This window comes from Triturus cristatus, chromosome 10 (assembly GCF_964204655.1).
Source record: "Triturus cristatus chromosome 10, aTriCri1.1, whole genome shotgun sequence".
NCBI classification, from domain to species: domain Eukaryota; kingdom Metazoa; phylum Chordata; class Amphibia; order Caudata; family Salamandridae; genus Triturus; species Triturus cristatus.
The window spans coordinates 448990840-449013382 of NC_140593.1; the positions used below are offsets into that span (position 1 = coordinate 448990840).

A 22543-nucleotide genomic window follows, 5' to 3' on the forward strand; every position below is an offset into this window, starting at 1 on the left:
CAGCTTGGACATGTGCATTTAAATAAATTTAAAAAAAAGGTTTCAGAATGTGTCAGTCTGTAAAAGTGATTTCAAAGTGTAAAAAGAGATTTTCACTTGGCCCGAAAAAAAAAGAGCAGTAAGTGTGCTTTCAAATTGGCATAGAAATTTCGTTTTGGCACTAATGTGAAAACATGACTCTGTGTGCATAGAAGAATTATAGGCAGAAATTTATTGCGTCTTGCTCTGGTGATTTCACAGTTGCAGTAGAAGGAAAAGAGGAGCGAATTTTTGGGGGAAGAAGCAGAGGCTTAGCACACACCCATGTGCTTGCCATGTATAGTCATGCACAGTAATTAGAAGCGAGTGGGGTTTTCAGGTTTAAGTCTGTAATGCAAATACATTCAGCATCACTAAGGCTGGTTGCCCCTGCTGGAGTGTAGGCAGTCACAGAGAATACACACGGTGGTGGTCTGAAAAAAAAACAGCTTGGACATGTGCATTTAAATAAATTTAAAAAAAAGGTTTCAGAATGTGTCAGTCTGTAAAAGTGATTTCAAAGTGTAAAAAGAGATTTTCACTTGGCCCGAAAAAAAAAGAGCAGTAAGTGTGCTTTCAAATTGGCAAAGAAATTTCGTTTTGGCACTAATGTGAAAACATGACTCTGTGTGCATAGAAGAATTATAGGCAGAAATTTATTGCGTCTTGCTCTGGTGATTTCACAGTTGCAGTAGATGGAAAAGAGGAGCGAATTTTTGGGGGAAGAAGCAGAGGCTTAGCACACACCCATGTGCTTGCCATGTATAGTCATGCACAGTAATTAGAAGCGAGTGGGGTTTTCAGGTTTAAGTCTGTAATGCAAATACATTCAGCATCACTAAGGCTGGTGGCCCCTGCTGGAGTGTAGGCAGTCACAGAGAATACACACGGTGGTGGTCTGAAAAAAAAACAGCTTGGACATGTGCATTTAAATAAATTTAAAAAAAAGGTTTCAGAATGTGTCAGTCTGTAAAAGTGATTTCAAAGTGTAAAAAGAGATTTTCACTTGGCCCGAAAAAAAAAGAGCAGTAAGTGTGCTTTCAAATTGGCAAAGAAATTTCATTTTGGCACTAATGTGAAAACATGACTCTGTGTGCATAGAAGAATTATAGGCAGAAATTTATTGCGTCTTGCTCTGGTGATTTCACAGTTGCAGTAGATGGAAAAGAGGAGCGAATTTTTGGGGGAAGAAGCAGAGGCTTAGCACACACCCATGTGCTTGCCATGTATAGTCATGCACAGTAATTAGAAGCGAGTGGGGTTTTCAGGTTTAAGTCTGTAATGCAAATACATTCAGCATCACTAAGGCTGGTTGCCCCTGCTGGAGTGTAGGCAGTCACAGAGAATACACACGGTGGTGGTCTGAAAAAAAAACAGCTTGGACATGTGCATTTAAATAAATTTAAAAAAAAGGTTTCAGAATGTGTCAGTCTGTAAAAGTGATTTCAAAGTGTAAAAAGAGATTTTCACTTGGCCCGAAAAAAAAAGAGCAGTAAGTGTGCTTTCAAATTGGCAAAGAAATTTCGTTTTGGCACTAATGTGAAAACATGACTCTGTGTGCATAGAAGAATTATAGGCAGAAATTTATTGCGTCTTGCTCTGGTGATTTCACAGTTGCAGTAGATGGAAAAGAGGAGCGAATTTTTGGGGGAAGAAGCAGAGGCTTAGCACACACCCATGTGCTTGCCATGTATAGTCATGCACAGTAATTAGAAGCGAGTGGGGTTTTCAGGTTTAAGTCTGTAATGCAAATATATTCAGCATCACTAAGGCTGGTGGCCCCTGCTGGAGTGTAGGCAGTCACAGAGAATACACACGGTGGTGATCTGAAAAAAAAAAAAAGCTTGGACATGTGCATTTAAATAAATTTTAAAAAAAGAGCAGTTTGTGTGCATTGAAAATGGCAAAGAAATTTCGTTTTGTGACTATTGTGAAAAGAAATGTAGTAATATATTTAAATACAATAAAGGATTTTTTTTTTAGTTTTTTTCAGGTATTGCTGAAGAACAGTGAACAAAATTTAAGATGCCTACAAAATCTCGAGTTCAAAAAACGCTAAAAAAAAAACTATATTTGAGGACAACTGGAGGACCAAAGTTAGTAGAAGATGCTGATGTTGGGAAAAAGAAAAAATCTTCTGGTAAGCAAAAAAGACAATTCCTAAACAAAATATTGAAAACAAACAAAAATGTACAAAATGTCTGTTCTCGGAAAAATGTAACAAAACCTACAGAACAGCAAAAAATTGAGGATTTAGTTAATGCAAATATACCTTCTGCAATTGAAAAGTTTAACATAAACAGAAAAACAGCATTTAAAGAGATACGTAGAAAAATGTTTCAGAGAAGAGTTATGTCCAATTTGATAAAGGATATAAAGAAATATAAGCAGAAGGCTAAATATTATAAGAGAAAAAAAGAAATTGAAGCCATTGCAGCAAAAGCATTAGAATTAAAAAGGAAACTATTCATATTAATTTTGAATAGGATGCGTACATTAGATAAAATGGTTAATGTACTGAAATCACAAAGCAAAAGCAAAAGAGTAGTGAACAGAACAAACTTTTGTAAAGTGTTTTTAGGAAAGTGGATGCATAGTTCAAGTAGTGAACCTTTTTTTAATGAAGAAAGCTATTTTCAAAGCAATAGTTTGCTGCATGCAGTTGACACCAGAGGTCGTTCATACGAAGTAAAAAACGGTTGCATAATGGAGAAGGAGATAATGGTTCCAAGAGATGAGGTACAAGTGATGGCAGATGAGGCAATGGGGAGACGTCCTAAAGCCCCAGTGTACACTTGGAATTGTAGTAGTATTTGCACTGTGCGTCAGGAATCTATTGACAGATTTCGAGAGTTTCTAAGAGAATATAGTAAAAAAAAGTGTAAAACAAAAGATTAAGGTGCTTCAAAGTCTGGATCCATGCAGAGTGAGAGAGAATACTGGTTTGCAGGGTCATTCTCTTGCTTGTCTATCTAGAAAAGTGTGCAATAGTGTTTTCCATCATTTTAGGATGCTGGCTGTTCATCATACTGAAATGAGAAAGTTTGTGAGACGGTTGTATTTTGCCAAAAGTCCAGCAATAAAGTTAAATGAATTGAATAGGGCTCTGTTCCGAGGAACGGTATCAGATGTAGAGAAGGTTGTTGATGAAATTCAGTTTTGTTACTTTGGTCCTGAACAAAACAGTGCAGAGAAGGACACAATAAATGAGGCAGAAGTGGAAGAGAATGTAGAACCCTCTGTAAGTAACACATTTAATGATCACATAACAAAATTTGCAATAGTCTCTAATGAAAGACCAAATGTTACTTGTATTTGTTGCCGCAGAACTCATTATAGAAAACAAACTAGGAATGTTGATCTCTACAGAAAGAGTGAAAATGAAGATAATTATAAGTGGATGGATTTTGCCACATATATATTTCTTGAAAATTGTTTTGAATTGGGTGAAGATCAGCGTATTTGCAAATACTGCTACAACAAGTTAGAGGAAAATAGAATGCCGACCAGAGCTGTACATAATAATTTAGAATTGGATGCTATTCCTGCTGAACTTTCTGAATTAAATACATATGAGTCTATACTCATTCAATGTGTTCATCCGTTCCAGACCATAGTACGTATGGAGCCCAAAACTGGTAAATTACCTCCTTCAGATTTACTGAGAGGTTTAAAAGGTAGAGTGGTGTATTTGCCCTTGGATTTGAAAAAAAATATGGAAACTATTGATGCAGATACTTTGGAAACTGAACCATTAATTATTCTGGTTAATGGTGTCCCTACAAAGAATAAGAAGATTTGGCAGGAGCTGGTAGATGTGCGGAAAGTACAAAGAGCAAATTTGTATTTGAAAAAAAATAACAAATGGTATGAATCAATTTATATAGAAGAAGAAGAAGAAGAAGAAGATTTACAAGGAGACACAGAAACACCAACTGGACAAATTGAAAAAGTGGACAAGTCAAAGGAAGAAGAAATTTATGAACATTTTAGCATACATCCTCTCCATTCGAAAGAAGTTATGGGAGACAATATTGATCTCTTTCAGATGAAGAAAGCAAAAGGAAATCCTGTGAGTGTATGGGAGGAGAGCTTGGAAGCTCGATGTTTTCCCCAGCTGTTTCCTAAAGGAAAAGGAGGACGATACGATGAACGTCCGGAACAGATTCCAGCTTCTGAGTATCGGACTACAAGACTATATGCTGAAGATCCCAGATTTCGACAAAGTATCCCTTATTTGTTCCATCTTTTATTTGAAAGCGACTTGTCTGCACTGTCTTATGCAGTAAATCACATTTTAAAAAGTGGAGTACATTTACAAAATGTGTCTGCTAAGGATTTTATGGAGAAAGTGCAGCACCGAGATGATCATTTGGAAACACAACTGATCAATCTGATGGCTTGTCAGCGTGGGACAAATGAATATTGGTACCGACGCCATGGTGAACTAAAATGCATGTTACGCAACTTAGGAACACCAACATGGTTCCTTACCCTAAGCTGCGCCGAGTACGCTTGGGATGATTTACTGGATTTTCTACGAGAGGCCAATTCAAACATTGAAAACATCGAATACAAGACAGCAGGAGAACTGTGCTCATTGGATCCGGTTAATGTTTGCAGATATTTCAATCATAGATTTGAGGCTATGATGTCCTTCATCTGCAATAAAAAAAATCCACCCCTTGGAGAAGTAGTGGATTTCTTTTGGAGAAAAGAGTACCAGGCAAGAGGTGCTCCTCATATTCATATGCTGCTGTGGATCAAGGATGCCCCAAAGTTTGGAACAGATACTGATGAAGCAGTGTTATCTTACATTGAAGAATATGCAACATGTGCTATACCTAAAAACACAGAAGAGAACAAGTTAAAGGAGCAAGTTCTACGTTTCCAAAGTCATCGGTGTGGAAAATACTGTCGACGGAAATACAAGAGCAAAGAAAAATACTACACTAAATGTCGATTTGGATTTCCTAGACCTGTTCTTACAAATGGAAGAGTCAACAGTTTTATGTCAGCTGTGAGACATACTATCACAAGAAAATCACCTAAGAATACCTACAACCTTAAAAGAAAAGAAGAATCAAAAAATATAAATGACTACAACCCAGTCATTTTATCCATGTGGAACGCTAACATGGATATACAGTATGTTGCTGACAATTCCATTGCTGTTGCTCGATATGTAACGTCTTACATTACGAAATCAGAAAAAACAGAATTGAAGGAAATGTGGGAAGAGATTTCTCACGAGAAGACTGTCAGTAAGAAGCTGTACAGTTTTAGTTTGAAGATGTTATCGCATCGAGAAATTGGATCCTACGAATGTTCAGATAGGTTATCTTCTGCAAGTCTCTACTCGAAGTCAAGAAGAATAATTTGGGCAAGTTTAGGCCTTGCAGCAATGAGAAATCGGGTACTGAAATCTGTTGGAGAAATTGAATATTTGGCCGAGAATGACCCAGAAAGTACAGACATATTGAAAACAAACATGTTGGACACATATTATCCCAAGAGAAGTCATCATCTGGAGAACATGTGTCTCTATGAAGTGCTGCAGAACTACATTTATTCACGGAAAGCTGCAGAAGACATCAACAGTGGAAAATATAAAGTTGTTGGTGAAGAAGGATGTTTGGTGAAGCAAACCAAAGGAAGTTTGATAAATCACCGGAAGCTGAGTTGCGACACTACCGACAAGAAAGAATTTTACTACTTGGCTCTTTTACAGTTGTTTAAACCATGGCGTACAGAGGATGAACTACTGGGAGAATTCCAGAGCTATGAAGATTCTTTTAATGCTTGCAAAGACAGCATACAATGCAGTACATTCTCAACTTATCTGCAAATGTTAAATGAAGAAATTGAACAGGAAACTACAATTGCAGCAGAAATAGCTAGAGACAGTTCTCAGGACAGCCAAAGTTCAGGAACACACAGTCAAGATCCCCTAGGACAACCAATCGTTGAAAATGAAGCATCAATAGCCATGAATGAAGTGGAAACGGCTATGAATCTAGCTCAAGAAGAATTTATAGACTTAGAAAATTTGGAAAGACAACTGAATCAAGAGCAGCAACAAATTTATGAAGAGATCAGAAACAAAATTGATCACGGATTTCTACATATCAAAAAAGAGTGCTCATGCACATCATTTCATCCAATCAGGATGTATGTAAGCGGACAAGCTGGCACTGGAAAAAGTTTCCTAATTAAAGTCATCAGAAGCTACCTAAAGCAAAAAACGGATTCTACTTTGTCTTGTGTGGTTACTGCTCCAACTGGGTTAGCAGCATATAACATAAAAGGAATCACCTTACATCGTTTGCTAATGTTACCAGTGGAGCATGAGAACAAAATACAATTCAACAAGCTAACTGGAGAAGCATCCTTGGAAGTTTCACGAGTATTGAAGAAGATGCAAGTTCTCATTATTGATGAGGTGAGCATGGTATCAAACTTAATGCTTGCCTTTGTGCATTTAAGAATGCAGCAAATTTTGAAGACAGACTATGACGTGTTATTTGGTGGAAAACACGTCATAGTTTTTGGGGATCTTTTGCAACTTACTCCAGTTAAAGGACAACCAGTGTTTAATACTGTGACACATGAAGACACGAAGAAGTCATTGGGAAGCATTGGAAATACAAATATTTGGTCCTTCTTTGAGTACAAGGAACTTACAACTAATATGAGGCAAGCAAACGATGAAGAATATGGAAGTATTCTGAAAGATATCAGGATTGGACTACTCACAGATGTTGGGAAAAAAGCATTACAGAGTCGGCTGCTACATAATTTATTTCCAAAGGAAGAAATAGTTGCAGAGAAAATATACAAGAATATTGCAGAAAACAAAAGTGTCATCTGCTTAATGCCAACTCTACGTGAATGCTCAATATTTAATGAGGAGCTTTTGAAATTGGAAAAGGAAGACATCAAGAAATTGGAAGCAGTGGACAAAATTGAGGATGGAAGAATTACAGTCACAGTAACAGGCAAACTGAAAAATAAATTGGACTCACTAGAGAAGAACATCTCCAAAACAGCAGGATTAGAAAAAAATCTTTATGTTTGCATGAACTGTAGAGTGTTTTTAAGGAGAAATTTGGATGTTGAGAAAGGCTTAGTGAATGGAGCGATGGGAAGAGTTGTGGGTTTTATTAATTATCAGAAAAAAGAAGGAATTGAATGTTTACAGATAAAATTTGATCAGATAGAGGAAGTTAAAGACATTTGTCGTTGTTCAGTTCGTTTCATGCTTGTGAAAGACTTATATGTACGTAGGAAGCAGTTTCCGTTTTCACTAGCATATGCTGTAACTATCCACAAGTCTCAAGGATTGACTGTAGATTGTGCATTTGTGAACATTGGTTCAACTGTGTTCAAAGAAGGTATGGCATATGTAGCTTTGTCACGAGTCAAAACATTATCAGGTTTATTCATGATAGACTTTGATGACTCAAAAGTTAGTGCTGATACAAACTGTGTAAAGGAGTATAATAGATTAAGAAGAAGCTATGCTCCTCATTTAGGTCAGTATCCTGTGTTGGAGAAACGTGTAGTTTCTCGTAAAAGGAGAAATGAGAATATCTGTAATGAAGATGTAGAGAAGAGGAAAAAAAAGAGGAGTGATGTAATTGCAAGCAAAAAGAATAAGGAAAATGAAGAACAGGTTGTAGGATGTCATTTTGAAAATAGCTCTGGTGTCAACTGCTACGCTAATGTAGTGCTGAATGTTGCATTTTATCTGGAAAGTTTGCAAGAGCAGATAATAGTAAATCAGGGAAAAAGATTCTGTTCAGAGCTCAGTCTCCTTTTTCAAAAGCTGAGTAAAGATAAAACTCAAATAGAAAGTGCTACTGAAATTAGAAAACTTTTAGATGTATGTTCAGGACGAACACAGTTTTCTCAAAATGAACAGCAAGATGCACACGAATTTTTGATGTATTTTCTTCAGGTAGTGGAAGAAGAAGGAGTTCCCATTGACATTTTTTTTGGTCTCTCTTATAAATGGGAACATAGTTGTGATAATTGTTATAATATATGTGGCTCTATTGTTGATAATGAAAGGTTTATTTATTTGACATTGCCAGAGAGTAAAACAGTCACTTTTGCAAAATTAGTTAAAGATGCTAATCATAGCATGAAATGTGGTGAGTGTAATTCTGACATGTTTTCAACATTAATTTTAAGGGAATACGGACAGTATGTAATTTTAATGATGCAACGATGTAGAGCTGATGGATCAAAATTGGATACTTTAATAAAGAAGTTTACAGGACAGCAATTATCAATTTCAGGAAAAACTTTTGTAACTGTTGCAATAATTTTCCATGATGGACCTACTGTTACTTCTGGACATTACACAGTTTATCTAAAATGTGAAAAAGGCTGGACACTGTGTAATGATTCCAAATTGATTTTCAAACAACGTTTGCCTTTTGATTTAGCAAATTCCTATCTAATCTTCCTGAAACCTAAATTTTAGAGAGATTTGGCAAGATCTGGACAAAATAATTTTACCATTTTACTGGATTACCATTGCAATTTTGTAGAAAAAAGATTTTTAAAATTATCATTTGGCCTAAAGGAAAGATAACCAATTGTAATGTGGACTTTTTTAAATTTTAATGCAATTTTCAAAAACCAATAATTTAGAGATAATCGGTAACTTCTGCACATTTTAATTTATGGAATGCTATTGGACTGCCATTGGAAATTTTTTCAAAAATGATTTAAAAAATTACTATTTGGCCATGTGGAAAAGTAAGCAATTCTATTGTGGACTAAATAAATTATTCAAAAAATTTTCGTGAACCAAAATGTTACAGAGAATTGGTGAGATCTGGACAGATTAAACTTTAGAATTTTAATGGTTTTCCCTTGGAAATTTATTCCAGGAAAAAAAAAAAATACTATTTGGCCTAAAGGAAATAAAATCAGATGTATTTTGGAGTTATTTGAGATATAATATTGTGATTATACTTCTGAAACAAACATATCAGACGGTATTTTAAAGAAAAAAGTATTGTTTTTAGATGATATTTTTTTAGAATAATATGCATTTCTGTAATGATAAGTTTAAGTGAGAAGACATTCTGGGCTTTTTTAATACAATCTTTGTGATTGTTAATTTTTTTTGCCCGCTGTAAAATGATGAATGCAATTGCTTTCACAATTAATAGTGAAATGCAATATATTCTGAAAACAGCAAAAATAAGGCAAAAATATATTTTTTTAAAAAATGTAAATATGTGTATTGTATTATAAAATGGATAAAAAATATTAATACTTTTTTCTTTATTTTCAGATCGATATAGAAAATTTTCGGAAACTACAACCATTTTAAAAACTATTTTTAAAAAAAACAAATGAATAAATATTTTTTTGAGTGAGTATGGTAAGTTAAAAATAAAAATTGTAGTCTCTCAAGGACTTTGTAATGAGATAAATGATTTTTAGTGTTTTTTTTAAAAAAATAAAAAAAAGGTACGCTTACCGTACGCGTACGGTAAAAAAAAAAAAAAAAAGTTTTTAAAAAAAAAGAAAAAAAAAGATGAAAGATAAGGTTGGCTCTTAAAAGAACCGTTGTGTTCATGCAGGGACAGAGGAAAGAAAGATTGGGAATATTAGACGGTACGACAAGTGTGCTGATCTATTTTACTGTTCACCAGGGAAACACTGGTCTCCCTATAAGTAATTAGATCGTGACAAGTGGCGCACCGTACTTCAACCCTCGCAAACCGAGGGTTAATTTCCAGAGGGCCAGCAAAAGGAGATTCTCCCCCCACAGATGAAGGGCTCACCTGACCTGCAGAAGAAGGAGTCTGCCCTGCAGATGATGGTCCAGGCTGAGCTGCTGTGGATGTACTGGCTCGTCTTTCTGAAGAGTTACCTCCAAAAAGATGACCATGTGTCCTTCTGTGTACTTCCTGGAGGTGTCTCTTCATGGTGTGATTCCCAAAGGAATACTTCCTGTTAGGATTACCTCTAGAAAGTACACGCTTACACAGCTTGCAAGTAACTAAGGGTGCATTCACCTTTTGCTGGCCTTCTGGAAAAGTAAAATACTCCCAAACGTAAGAAGGCTTTACTTTCCTCGCTCTCTGCCTCAAGACAGTGCTGCTGGTGCTAGCCTCACTCTCAGAAGAGCTCTGCTGTTCTGCCATCGTATCCCAAAGACAAACCAGCTCCTTCTCCCAAGGGATCACAAGCAGAAATGAGGGGAATGGGTGTGGTGTAGGAGAGTTCTAGAACTGAAAGTAGTTTCAACCAATCAAAAGTTGTGTTTCAAGATCACATGACCTACCGTACGCTTACGGTACGCTTACGGCAAAAAGTACGCGTGCGCGTAAAAAAGACACGCGCTTGCGCGCATGCGCATAACAGTCATTTCCCGGCACTTCCGCGTAACGTGCGCGTGTTGCGTAAGCGCGCACGCGTCCCACGCGCAGTACGCGCGGCTACGCAAAGTACGTAACTATACGCAAGCAGCGTAGATAGATTACGGGCGTTGCGTAAACCGTACGCTTACCGTGAGCTTACGGTACGCGTACTATAAAAAAAAATAATTAAAAAAAAAAAAAAAACTGGAAATAAATTTTACATGTTTATTTTAAAAAATATATATAAAAAAAATATTTAAGGATTTTAAAAATTTAAGCATAGTCTTTATAAAAGATAAGAAAATTAAATAAAAAATATGTTTGAAAAAAATGAAGAATAAAAAAAAAAAATAGCATATAAAAAACCTTGCAAATTCACTGAAAAAACCATGGGTTTCACACACGTTATATTTAGGAATTAGCATTTAAAAAACCTTGCAAATTCACTGAAAAAACCATGGGTTTCACACACGTTATAGTTAGGAATTAGCATTTAAAAAACCTTAGAAATTCACTGAAAAAACCATAGGTTTCACACACGTTATAGTTAGGAATTAGCATTTAAAAAACCTTAGAAATTCAGTGAAAAAACCATAGGTTTCACACATGTTATAGTTAGCTGGACATTTTACTCGTAAAAAACCAATGAAATTGCCCCGTTATAGTTAGTTCAGCTAACTATAACTCGCGCGCCCGCAATGCACTGCTGATGACGTCACATATTACATCACTCATGACATGGTCAGTGACATCACTCATGACATCACTGATGACATCTCAAATGACATCACTGATGACATCACTGATGACATCATCCTTGTGATAGAGTGGCAGACCTCCTCTCACCTTAATATAAGCTTTGATACACACATTCAAAAATAGAGACTAAAAATTTCAAAACAATGGACATACCAATACCAGTTACAACAACCTCTTCAGTAATTCTAAGATCCACATACACATCCACTCATTCACCAACAGTCCTATACAGTCACTCATACATGTACTCACTCATCATATGTACTCATACATCTATACATCCTGTTACACAATGCCACTCATCCATAGAGTTACTCACACACATAGTCACTCATGCTAATAAAGAATAAAACATACATTTACTTGCATATACAGTAATACACACACCACCATACTTACTTCTACGGAAACTTACACATACTTAGTCTTTTAAACAATCACTTATAGAAACACATACTTATTCATACAGGAACTCTTTCAATCTCTCCCTCTCACATATACTCACATATATACACCAATAGTCACATATACTAGTTAAAAACATATGTAGTTACTCCTGAAGACACTATTGAGACAGTCATTCACTCACTAACACACCCATACACACACTCATCCACCCATACAGTCCTGCACACATGCTGTCTTCAACACATACAAACAGTGAGTCACTCATTCATGCATCTATGCACTACGTAATACCCCCCACCGTACCATACAGACACTCAGACTGATACTCAAAAAAACAACTAATAACCTATATAGACACCCATGTAGCTACTCACCAACCCATGCAGCCACTTATACACAAAGTGAGAGATACACTTAATCAGTCAGTAACACAATCAATTTTTCAAAAACAAATCATCCATTTAGACACTTATATACCCATTTATTCTTCCATCGACCTTGAGATACACATATATAAAACATATGTCATTTTCAGAAAAACACACATTCACTGGATGATGTCATCAGTGATGTCATTTGAGATGTCATCAGTGATGTCATGAGTGATGTCACTGACCATGTCATGAGTGATGTAATATGTGACGTCATCAGCAGTGCATTGCGGGCGCGCGAGTTATAGTTAGCTGAACTAACTATAACGGGGCAATTTCATTGGTTTTTTACGAGTAAAATGTCCAGCTAACTATAACATGTGTGAAACCTATGGTTTTTTCACTGAATTTCTAAGGTTTTTTAAATGCTAATTCCTAACTATAACGTGTGTGAAACCTATGGTTTTTTCAGTGAATTTCTAAGGTTTTTTAAATGCTAATTCCTAACTATAACGTGTGTGAAACCCATGGTTTTTTCAGTGAATTTGCAAGGTTTTTTAAATGCTAATTCCTAAATATAACGTGTGTGAAACCCATGGTTTTTTCAGTGAATATATATATATATATATATATATATATATATATATATATATATATATATATATTTCTTTATATATATATGTAAATATGTATTATTTTTCTAAATTGGTGTGGATCTCCTTTTTGAGTGTAGCATTTGTTGACTCTGTGATTGCAACAAATGCCTAACACTCCCCTCTGATAATCCTAGGGCTGCTCGGCCACACTACCAAAAATATAGCACCTTGGCGCTGTTAAAGCAAGCCCCGGTCCACTTATAAGGAATACCTACAGAGTTAAAAGAGCCAGCTTCCTACACATCCCATGGTTCTGGGCTTTGGGGAGTATCTTCTTGTGAGTCTGTGTCATGTGCGTAATGACTAGGGCTCACTATGTATTCTCTTGCCGAGTGTATGGAGGATGGTGACAAAGGCTGTGGAGACGGAGTACAGTCAATTCGCATAGAACTTGTGGCCTTATACAACATGCCTTTCCTCTTTGAGAGAGTCTGTGAGGGCTCAGTCTCTTGCCTTTTTATTTTATGATCTGTGTCAGGGAAATATTCCTCTGCAATAGGTAGTTTTTTGTGCATGTATTCATGCAGGATTTCACAAACGATTTCATCTGACTCTGAAGCTGTTAGTGACTTAGCTTTCTACGGCACCATAGGAGTCTCTGTTTGTTTTTGCTTAGATTGGCGAGACCTTCTTTGCAGTCGAAGTGTGGCCTTGCTCTACGACTTTTTTCGATGTATGTTTTGCCTCCTATAAGGTGTGCTTCGACACCGTACCCTTGGGTGGCTCCAATGGTTTTGCCAGTGCAGAAGGGGGGGGGGGGGGGGGGGTGAGGTGTTGGGGTCTTGACTGGTGCCATGGGCTGTGTAGGTACCAGTGGCTTTGCCGGCATAGAGTACTGCTGTGTGTCGTCTCTATGCTTGTATTTATTGCCTGGGGCCTCAACCTGTCTTCAGCTCGGAGGCGTGCTCTCGATGTCGACCAGAACGGGAAGGCTGTGGAGCACCCAGGCAATGCTGGGAGGGTTGTGGGTTTATCTTCTTTGAGTGTGAGGGGCCTTATGGGTTTTGGGTACTCACGGCAGTTGGCGTTGTCCTAATCCTAGGCCCGAACCTTGTGGTGGTTCCAATACAGACATTCAATTCCTCCTCCTCTTCATGCCCATTGGACTCAACGGAGGTGACGTAGTGTGGACTGCACAAGGTAGTGCCCCCTTACAGTAGAACATCACATTCTTCCTTGCTGCTGAATTGGAGGTGTTGTTCCTCGTCTAGAGAGAATTCAACTTCCGCAGCCATCTCTACGTTATGGGCTAAGCATCTGTCCAGTCTGGAGGGTAGAGTCTTTTTATTGTTTATTAGACCACAGAATGCACAGTCCTGCTCTTTGTGCTCCGCCAACAAACAAAGGTTGCAGGCACTGTGCTTATCTGAGTACACACATTTAGCTCCACATTTAAGCCCTTTCAGAAAAAGTCTATCCATTTTCCCTTCCGTTACCCAGAGCTGAACATTCTTGGGCAAGCCCGGAAGAAAGGTGTGGCATTGAAGTCGATTCGACCACAGAGGGTGTCTGAAAAGTTGGATCCGACTGCTGCCGATGACTGGGCGAAATTGGTTTTGACGAATAGAGGCCGCTACTAGCCTGTTAGGTGTTCCTAGGCCGCAAAGGTGTCGAACATGCATGGAGCTCCAGCGCAATCCATCCAAACCCGACGGTGGAAAATAAAATCTATCTAACAATGAGGTCATTAGACAGCTCATTCTCTCGAAGAGTCAAGCTCTTTTCTGATTGGTATTGGTGGGTGATTGGGCAGCACTTCCTTCTCCCTGACGATATCCTGTTGGGGTGCCTCTCACTCCAGTTGTAGGAATATGCTTGATCATATCCAGATAGTCTTTGAGGATAATATGACCGTTGAGTTCCATGTAGGTTGAATCCTCCTTTAAAGTGTTGTACTCAACAGGTAAAAGAATTAGAAGATTCCAATCTGTTATACAGTAAGAGATCGCTTTCGCACTTTGTTTTCAGACCCTGGAGCGCCTAATATACTTGCTTACAGAAAAGAGTATGGCTATCGAAAGGCATGTCCAATATCTTTGATTGCACCTCAGGATGGAAGGCTGTGGATTTTAGCCAACACTGCCTACTTAACACCATTTATCCTATAAGCTGGCAAAATGCTGTATTAGAGGAATCATTGCTGCATTAATTTTGAAACAAGTGAGTTCTCCCTCCTTAAGGATAGCTCTTCCTGTCTCCCTCTTAACCTCTATGATGAGATCAAGCAATGGTGCAATATCCAAGGGTGTGGAATTTCTATAGCCAGATGCCCAGGACATATTGTTTGGGGTCAAGGACAACAAGTCTTAATGTTTATTTTGTCCTTGGGACAAATAGGCTCATCAACCCACCGCAGCAGAAACCCTTCGGCTGCCAGATTACAGTACCAAATTATGGATCATGGAAGGGCATTGTTTGCAGTAAAGTTATTATTTGTGTCCATATGTTAATGCTGTCCGAACTTGCATTATGGTTCATGAATAGAAAGCCTTTATTATTAGGGTGAGCGCTCTAAGGAAATGTTGTAAATTCAGACTGCACTACTGACAGAGGTTGCAGTATAAAAATGTGTATGCACGTTTGTAAAACATAACAATATGAGGCTACCAGGACGCTATCTGATAAGATGCAAAAATATGCAAAACCTTGAAAGCAAAAAAAAAAAAAATGCAACTAGAAACAAAATGTTTTGCTAAATTACTGTGAAATTGTAGGTACCACTTCTTTGAAGCATCATTCAATAAAATGTGTTGATGTATTGTATGCTAGTATTTGCCAAAACATATTTATAATGGGAAATCAGTGTGATCAGTTTCAACAAAATAATAGGAAACATGTCAATAAAACAGCATTGGCAAAGCCGATAGGTAGGACATTGATGGTTAGCTTCTTGGTTTTGTCAATGCTGGTCTTGATTTGACATGATTTTTTACAGCTTTAATGTTGTGTGAGCTGCCAGGCCCTCATCATTATTACAAGCAATGGCAAAAGCCAAAATATTTTTGGTCAAAACCCACACATTGCCACAGTAGTTCCTGGCACTGAATGAAACTACTTAGCGTGCCCATATGCTCCCTGTGAAAGAGCAGAATGCTGTCACTCACAGTGAGGCAAGTGAGAGAAGACAGAAGAGAGAGAGAGAGAATTTTGATAAAAACAAAAGATCTTGGTTAACGCCAGACCTGAATAAGGGTCCATTTCTTGAAGAAAGTCACAAAAGTGCAGCCATGGTATATGTCCTTGCATTAGTGCAAACTTACAGCTTTCGTGAATTTGCAAGAAATTACAGGACTAGGTCAGGAAATTGTACTCCTAGAAAATATTCGTGAACTGCATTTTAACATGAAAAACTATGCACGTGTAGATTTGCTCATGAAAACATCTGTTGAGCAGTAAGAAAACAAGTTACTTACCTGTAACTACAGTTATCCAGTATTGGTATCTTTCATAGATTCACATGCCTGAATCATTCCCCGTCGCTGTGGCGGGAGTCCCCGGTAAATAAAGAAGTAGTGCCAAAAATGTTAGTAGTAGGCCCAAAGAAAAGGCCTAAAGCCTATATCTTAGCTGCCTATCTACCTCATTTTGCAAAAGAACCAAGAATTTAGGTAACAACCAATCAGACACCAGCACCCTTCTCGAACCCTCTCAGCAGAGCCAGTTCTCCTCAGATTTTCCTAGCACAAGTGGGAAGTAAACGTCCCAAAATATAGAGAACTGACTCTACGGGGAGGAGGGTGGTTGCATGTGAATCTATGAAAGATACCAATACTGGATAACTGTAGTTACAGGTAAGTAACTTTTCTTATCCAAAATTGGGGTATCTTTCATAGATTCACATGCCTGAATCAGAATAGTGAGCAGTACACCAAGTATACAGTCGTTTGCGGATGGTGGGAGACCAGTGCTGATACTCCCCAATTGCATCCACAACTCGTTGACAAGAGGTATAAGAAAAACAATCTTAAAATTCGAAACATGCAAGCTACAAAGAGAAAACAGCATGTAATGCAATACCCTTGAAAAAATGCAACAATTCATCATTGTAAAACATTGCATTGTCATACTAAAAGATATCAACATATTACATGTGAAAAGTATGAAAAGGGTACCTGAAATGATCTCAAAGGAAAAGATGTCGCAGGACAGCTTGTCCGACTACTGCATCGTCTTGATGCGTAGATCGGAGGCAGTAATGCCTCGTAAAAGTGTGGACATTTTTCCATGTCGCAGCACGGCAGATATTCTCCAGAGTCACTCCAGCAAACAATGCTGTAGACGCTGCTACTGTTCTCGTGGAATGGGCCTTGGGTTTCCGTAACAACGGCCTGTGAGCCTTGTCATGGCAGAAAAGGATTGTTGATGCTATCCATCTGGCAATGGTGGATTTTGTCACTGCCTTTCCCAGGGTAGTTTGACCATAAGCCACAAACAATTGGTCGGACTTTCTAAGGTTCTTTGTTTTTTGAAGATAGAATTTGAGACATCTCTTGATATCGAGAGAATGTAAGGCTCGCTCCACTGGAGTAGATGGGTTAGGAAAGAACGTTTTTAACTTCACCGGTTCATTAAGATGAAACTGTGACGGCACCTTAGGGATAAAAGTCGGATTAGTTCGGAGGTGCACGTAGTCTTGAGTGAAGTGTAGAAAAGGTTCCTCTACAGTGAACGCCGGAATTTCACTCACTCGTCTAGCTGATGTTAAGGCCAGAAGTAAGGCAACTTTCCAGGTGAGGAATTTGAGATCAGCCTTGTGGATAGGCTCGAATGGATGCTTCATTAATTGCAATAAGACTGTGTTGAGCTCCCACTCCGGTGGCGGAAGTCTGATCGGAGGAAACTCCAGAAAAAGCCCTTTCATAAACTGCTTAATTAAAGAGGATGAACACAGAGAATGGCCATGAGCACCCTTTCTGAATCTGGAAAGTGCAGCTAAATGGACTTTGATTGGAGGGAAAGAAAGCCCAGATGTAACAAATAAGGGAGGATCTGTTCTGCAGGAGCTTCCACCGGGTGAACGTGGTTTGTTTCACACCAACAGCAAAACCGTTTCCATTTTAGACGGTAAGTTTTTATCGTGCTGTGAGCTCGTGATTTCATTAATATATCCCTACAGTCTTGAGGGATATCCAGGTCCTTAAATTCTAAGAAGTCAGGAGCCATGCGTGTAAATGTAGGGACTGAGGGTCTGGGTGGAGAACCTGACCTCTCTGTTCCTTGACAGCATTGTGGGCGTCGGGAGAAGACGAATCGGCTGGTCCTGGGATAATAATTGAAGCTCCTGAAACCAGTACTGGCGTGGCCATCTGGGTGCAATCAAGATGAGTCGACAGCCCTCCAACTTCATCTTGCGTATGACTCTCGGTATTAGAGGTATCGGGGGAAAAGCGTAAGCACAAATCCCTGACCATCGCATGGACAGGGCATTCCCCCTTGACCCCTATTGAGGGTATCTGCTGGCATAAAAGCGTCATTTCTTGTTTTCTTTTGTGGCGAACAAATCCAGTGTTGGTGTGCCCCAAGCTCTGAATACTCTGAGCACTTGAGCTTGCTCTAGCTCCCATTCGTGGCAATTCGATTGGGCTCTCCTGAGCGTGTCCGCTAATGTATTGCAGAGACCCCTGACATGTTCTGCTCTGATGGTTATGTTGTGGAGTGTGACCCATTCCCACAACTCCTGAGCCTCTGTGGATAGAGTTGCTGATCTTGTCCCTCCTTGCTTGTTCACGTAAAACATGCTGGTGGTGTTGTCGGTCCGAACTAGAACCGAAGAACCTGCAATCCTTGGAAGGAAAGCTTGCAGAGACAGGAAAATTGCTCGCAATTCTAGACTGTTGATGTGCTTGTTCTTGTACTCTGGAGACCATTTCCCCTGTATCTGTAAGTCTTGGAGCTGACCTCCCCATCCTTCCATGGAAGCATCCGTAGTGAGGACAAAGTCTGGACCCTTCTGTATGAAAGTGAGCCCTTCTGCTAAGTTGGGTATGTGGGACCACCAACCTAGAGCGCTCTTCATGCCTGGAGTGACTCTGAGGATGTCGTCGAAGGAACCCAGAGCCTCCTGCCACTGAAGGTGTAACTCCTCCTGCAAGGGTCGCATCCGAAGCCGTGCCAGAGGGACGAGGTGTATTGCAGAAGAGCACATCCCTAGGAGCGACGTGAATATCCGGACAGAAACTGACATTCTTTTGGAAATCAGGATTGCTAATTTTTGAAGACGAACCTGCCGTTCGTGAGATAAGAATGCCTTGCAGCGGACGGTATCTAGCAGAGCTCCCAGAAAAGGAAGGACCTGCTGTCGCCTGGTCGAGGGACCTGAGGAGAACCACGAAAAGGACACAACTGACGGGACCTTTACACCTCCCCTGCAGGGTGCTGATGGCCCCTTTAACGTGGACTGGATCACTGCGGAAGGAGGTGCGGCTCGGATGACGACATCGGGAGTGGACGAATCAGAATGCCGCGAGTTCCGTAAAGCGGAAGTTCGGAGACCTGACGGGGCGAAAGCCCGAGGAGGAGAGATCGGAGACGCGGAGGAGAGCGAGGCGAGGAGGGAGACCGAGGAGAAGAGAGGAGAACGAGATTCGAAGGAGCAGAGAGGAGCGGAGAGCCAGGAGGCCAACGGAACCACTTCTCGCCCCGCCACACCCCCGGAGGAGTGTGGCTGGGAAAGGTACGGGGTCGTATCCTGGGCTTCTTAAACCACCGGGAGGGCGCTAGGGGAGGGAGTTCGCTGTCGGGAGGGTACCCGGGCTGAGGACGTTTTCTTGTGTTAAGAGAATCCCTCACTCACTTACATCGTTATTCTCAAACACGAGTGTTCTTTTGGTGCTGGAACCCCGGTGACCCCTCACACCCCCTTTCCCCCTCAAATTTCGGACGTGGAGGGTTGTATATTAATCCCTGCTTTTTCCTTCCTTTTCGGGCCCCATCGGAGGCATTCCCTACCCCGGGCCCTGCCGAGGAGAAGGAGGACAACAAGGAACCCGACCTATCCCTATCCTGGAGCATAACAAGCCAGAAGACCACCTTTCTCCCAAAGAGAACGAGATAACGCTTGTATTAACCTGGAATAAAGCCTGAACCCTGTACTTCAGTCTATTGGCGTTATTGGTCTATGCAGGGGAAGACAGCGCATAGGCGACAAGTGGCGAGCCAGATAGGAGAATTATCGAACAACCACCCGATACAGGATGGACGCCCTTATTCACCAAATGAGGGAGGGGCAGACGAAGATGGAGTGGGCCATAGAACGGGGTTCCTCCCAAGCAGACGCCGATCGGGCCGTCTTTACCTCCGCCATTCAAACGCAAGCAGACAACCTGGTCAAGTTGGCTGAGGGACAAGCCCACCTTATGGTCTCTCTGGGTCAGACTAGAGCGGCTGCCTCTCCTGGAACCGTGGTCCCTCTTCAGAAGTTCACCCCGGGAGAGGACCCCTTAGCGTTCTTTTTGAACTTCGAGAGAGCCGCTAGGGCTAGTGCCTGGGCCGGAGAAAGATGGCCCTTCTATCTAGCCCCCTTGTTGGTGGGGGAAGCCCAAGCGGCCTATCAGACTGTCAATAAAGACGGAACCGCTACCTACGCCATCATAAAACAATATATACTAGATCGATTGGGAGTGGATGACGAGACTCATCGGTTGCGGTTCCGGCAAGAGAGAGGAACACCTGGTGACTTACCTAAGGCATTGTTCTTTAAATTAAAGGAAGCGGCAGATCAATGGCTGAAACCCCAGGACTCCAGCATGGAAGAAGTAATGGGGAAAATATACCTTGAACAGTTCCTAGAGGCCCTCCCCTATCCTAGTCAACGGTGGTTAAAACAACATGCCGGCTTGACCTTAGAACAGGCTGTGGATATGGCCACATCCTACGCTCGAGCTCAAGTCCGCCCTCAGAAGGAACCGGAGAGAGCGTTCAAACCCACCATCCAGGGGAAGGGAGACCGAAAGAATTTCAAAGTGAACCCTGAGCCAGTACGCAACCGAGGAGCCCGACCTGAGCAAACCCCCTTTTCTGGTCCCCAGTGTTTTGATTGTGGGGAATGGGGGCACATAGCTCGCTATTGCAGGAAGAAGAGGGATAAGGAGGACGAACCAATGGACGTGAGCTACCTACCCCACTCTCTTCTCTACGCTCAGGAAACCGGACCGGTATTTTACGTGAGTGTCAAACTTCAGGGTAAGCGTGTTAGGGCCCTCTTAGACTCAGGTTGTAAGCATTCTGTGGCCAGACAGGAACTCATTCTCCCTTCTTGGGTCTTACCAGGTAGAAGGGTTGGTATAAGGTGTGTTCATGGAGAGGTGAGGGATTACCCGTTAGCCAGGATCAAGTTCCAAACACCTACCGGGACCGAAATGACTGCAGTCGTAGGGGTACTCCCACAGCTTCCCGAACCCGTCATTCTGGGAACCGACAATCCCTGTTTTTCCTCTATGATGAGAGAAGTTCTTTCTTTCCCTAAACAGTGGCCCGTCTCCGTATTGACCCCCGAACCCTGGGCTAGGGACACACACTTTCGTACGGCCCAATTAAACGATGCAAGTCTGGTTAACGCATGGTCTAAAGCCCGGGCCGAGCAAAACCAAACGATCAAGTCGTACCCCACCTTTGTGGAACAGAAGGGTCTCCTCTACCGCTTAGCCAAGGAAGACGCTGTTCCTCAACTTCTGGTACCCTCAGAATTCAGGGATCAAATTCTTTTTTTTGCCCATGCCCACCTTTTGGCGGGGCATGTGGGGGCGGAAAAAAACGGACAATCTATTCTGCAACATTTTTTCTGGCCTGGGGTATACGCCCAGGTCCAGAAATACTGCCAAGAATGTCACATATGTCAACGGCGTAATCCCTATACGCCTCCGGCGGTCCCCTTGCAACCGCTCCCCATTATAGGCAAACCTTTTGACCGGTTGGGAATGGATCTCATTGGCCCATTGCCCAAATCGAGTCGGGGACATCAGTACGCCCTTGTTTTAGTGGATTACGCCACCCGCTATCCAGAGGCCTTTCCCCTCAGAGCAGCCACTACCAGTGCCATAGCGCAACGTCTGATAGAAGTATTTTCCAGGATGGGCTTCCCTAGGGAAATCGTCACTGACCAGGGCACCCCCTTCGTGTCCCGACTGATGAAACAGGTCTGCCAACAACTCAACATTAAACGCATCAAAACATCAGTATACCACCCCCAGACAGACGGGTTGGTTGAGCGCTACAACGGGAGCCTCAAACTGACCCTAAAAAAACTTCTGTCTGGGGATGGGAGAAATTGGGATCAAATGTTGCCTTTGGCTCTCTTTGTGTTACGTAGTCAAAAACAGTCCAGCCTAGGGGCTTCTCCTTTCGAGCTCCTTTTTGGACGACAACCCAGAACCTTACTGGAAATAACGAAAGAGAGTTGGGAAAGTGAGGGCACAAAGGAAGCGGAGGCTCTCCTGGACTATTCTCGCCAACTACAGTCCAGATTACATAAATTAAGGACTCTAGCACATGAACACCTAGCAATCGCTCAAGTCAAACAGAAACATTTCTACGATAAGGGAAAAAAGTGGAGGGAGCTTGATACAGGGGATTGGGTCTTGGTTTTACTACCCAGCTCGGCTCAAAAGATGAGAAAAGAGTGGCAAGGTCCTTTCCAGGTAGTGAAGAAAGTGGGTAGAACCTCCTACGTTCTCCAGATGTCCCGAACCAAGACTCAGTTGTACCACATCAACATCCTTAAAAAATGGCTGGGAACCCCTCCGGTTCCCTCTCAAACGGTTTCCTTTTCCACCCCTATGCCAAATACCATTTCTGAATTACCTATCAATCCCGACCTGTCAGCCTCTCAGAGAAACGCTATTGCCACCCTCCTACAACAATATTCTGGGGTCTTCTCGGACCAGCCCGGCAGAACTCACCTCTCTGTACACACCATACCAACTCCCAAGGGGGTGGTCGTCAAACA

At 41.0% G+C, this 22543-nt stretch overlaps 2 protein-coding genes across 3 annotated transcripts in view; one reads left to right on the top strand and one right to left on the bottom strand.

Annotated features, from left to right (window-relative positions):
- The window catches only part of EPC1 (enhancer of polycomb 1), a 1219015-nt gene that overhangs the window by 433274 nt on the left and 763198 nt on the right, over window positions 1-22543 (bottom strand). The window lies entirely within an intron of this gene.
- The window catches only part of LOC146789597 (uncharacterized), a 34545-nt gene that overhangs the window by 4611 nt on the left and 7391 nt on the right, over window positions 1-22543 (top strand). Inside the window, exon 2 of the mRNA XM_085630053.1 lies at window positions 2002-6193. Coding sequence (XP_085486179.1) covers window positions 3029-6193 — 3165 coding nt within the window. The 5' untranslated portion in view covers window positions 2002-3028. The remainder of the gene's footprint in view (window positions 1-2001; window positions 6194-22543) is intronic.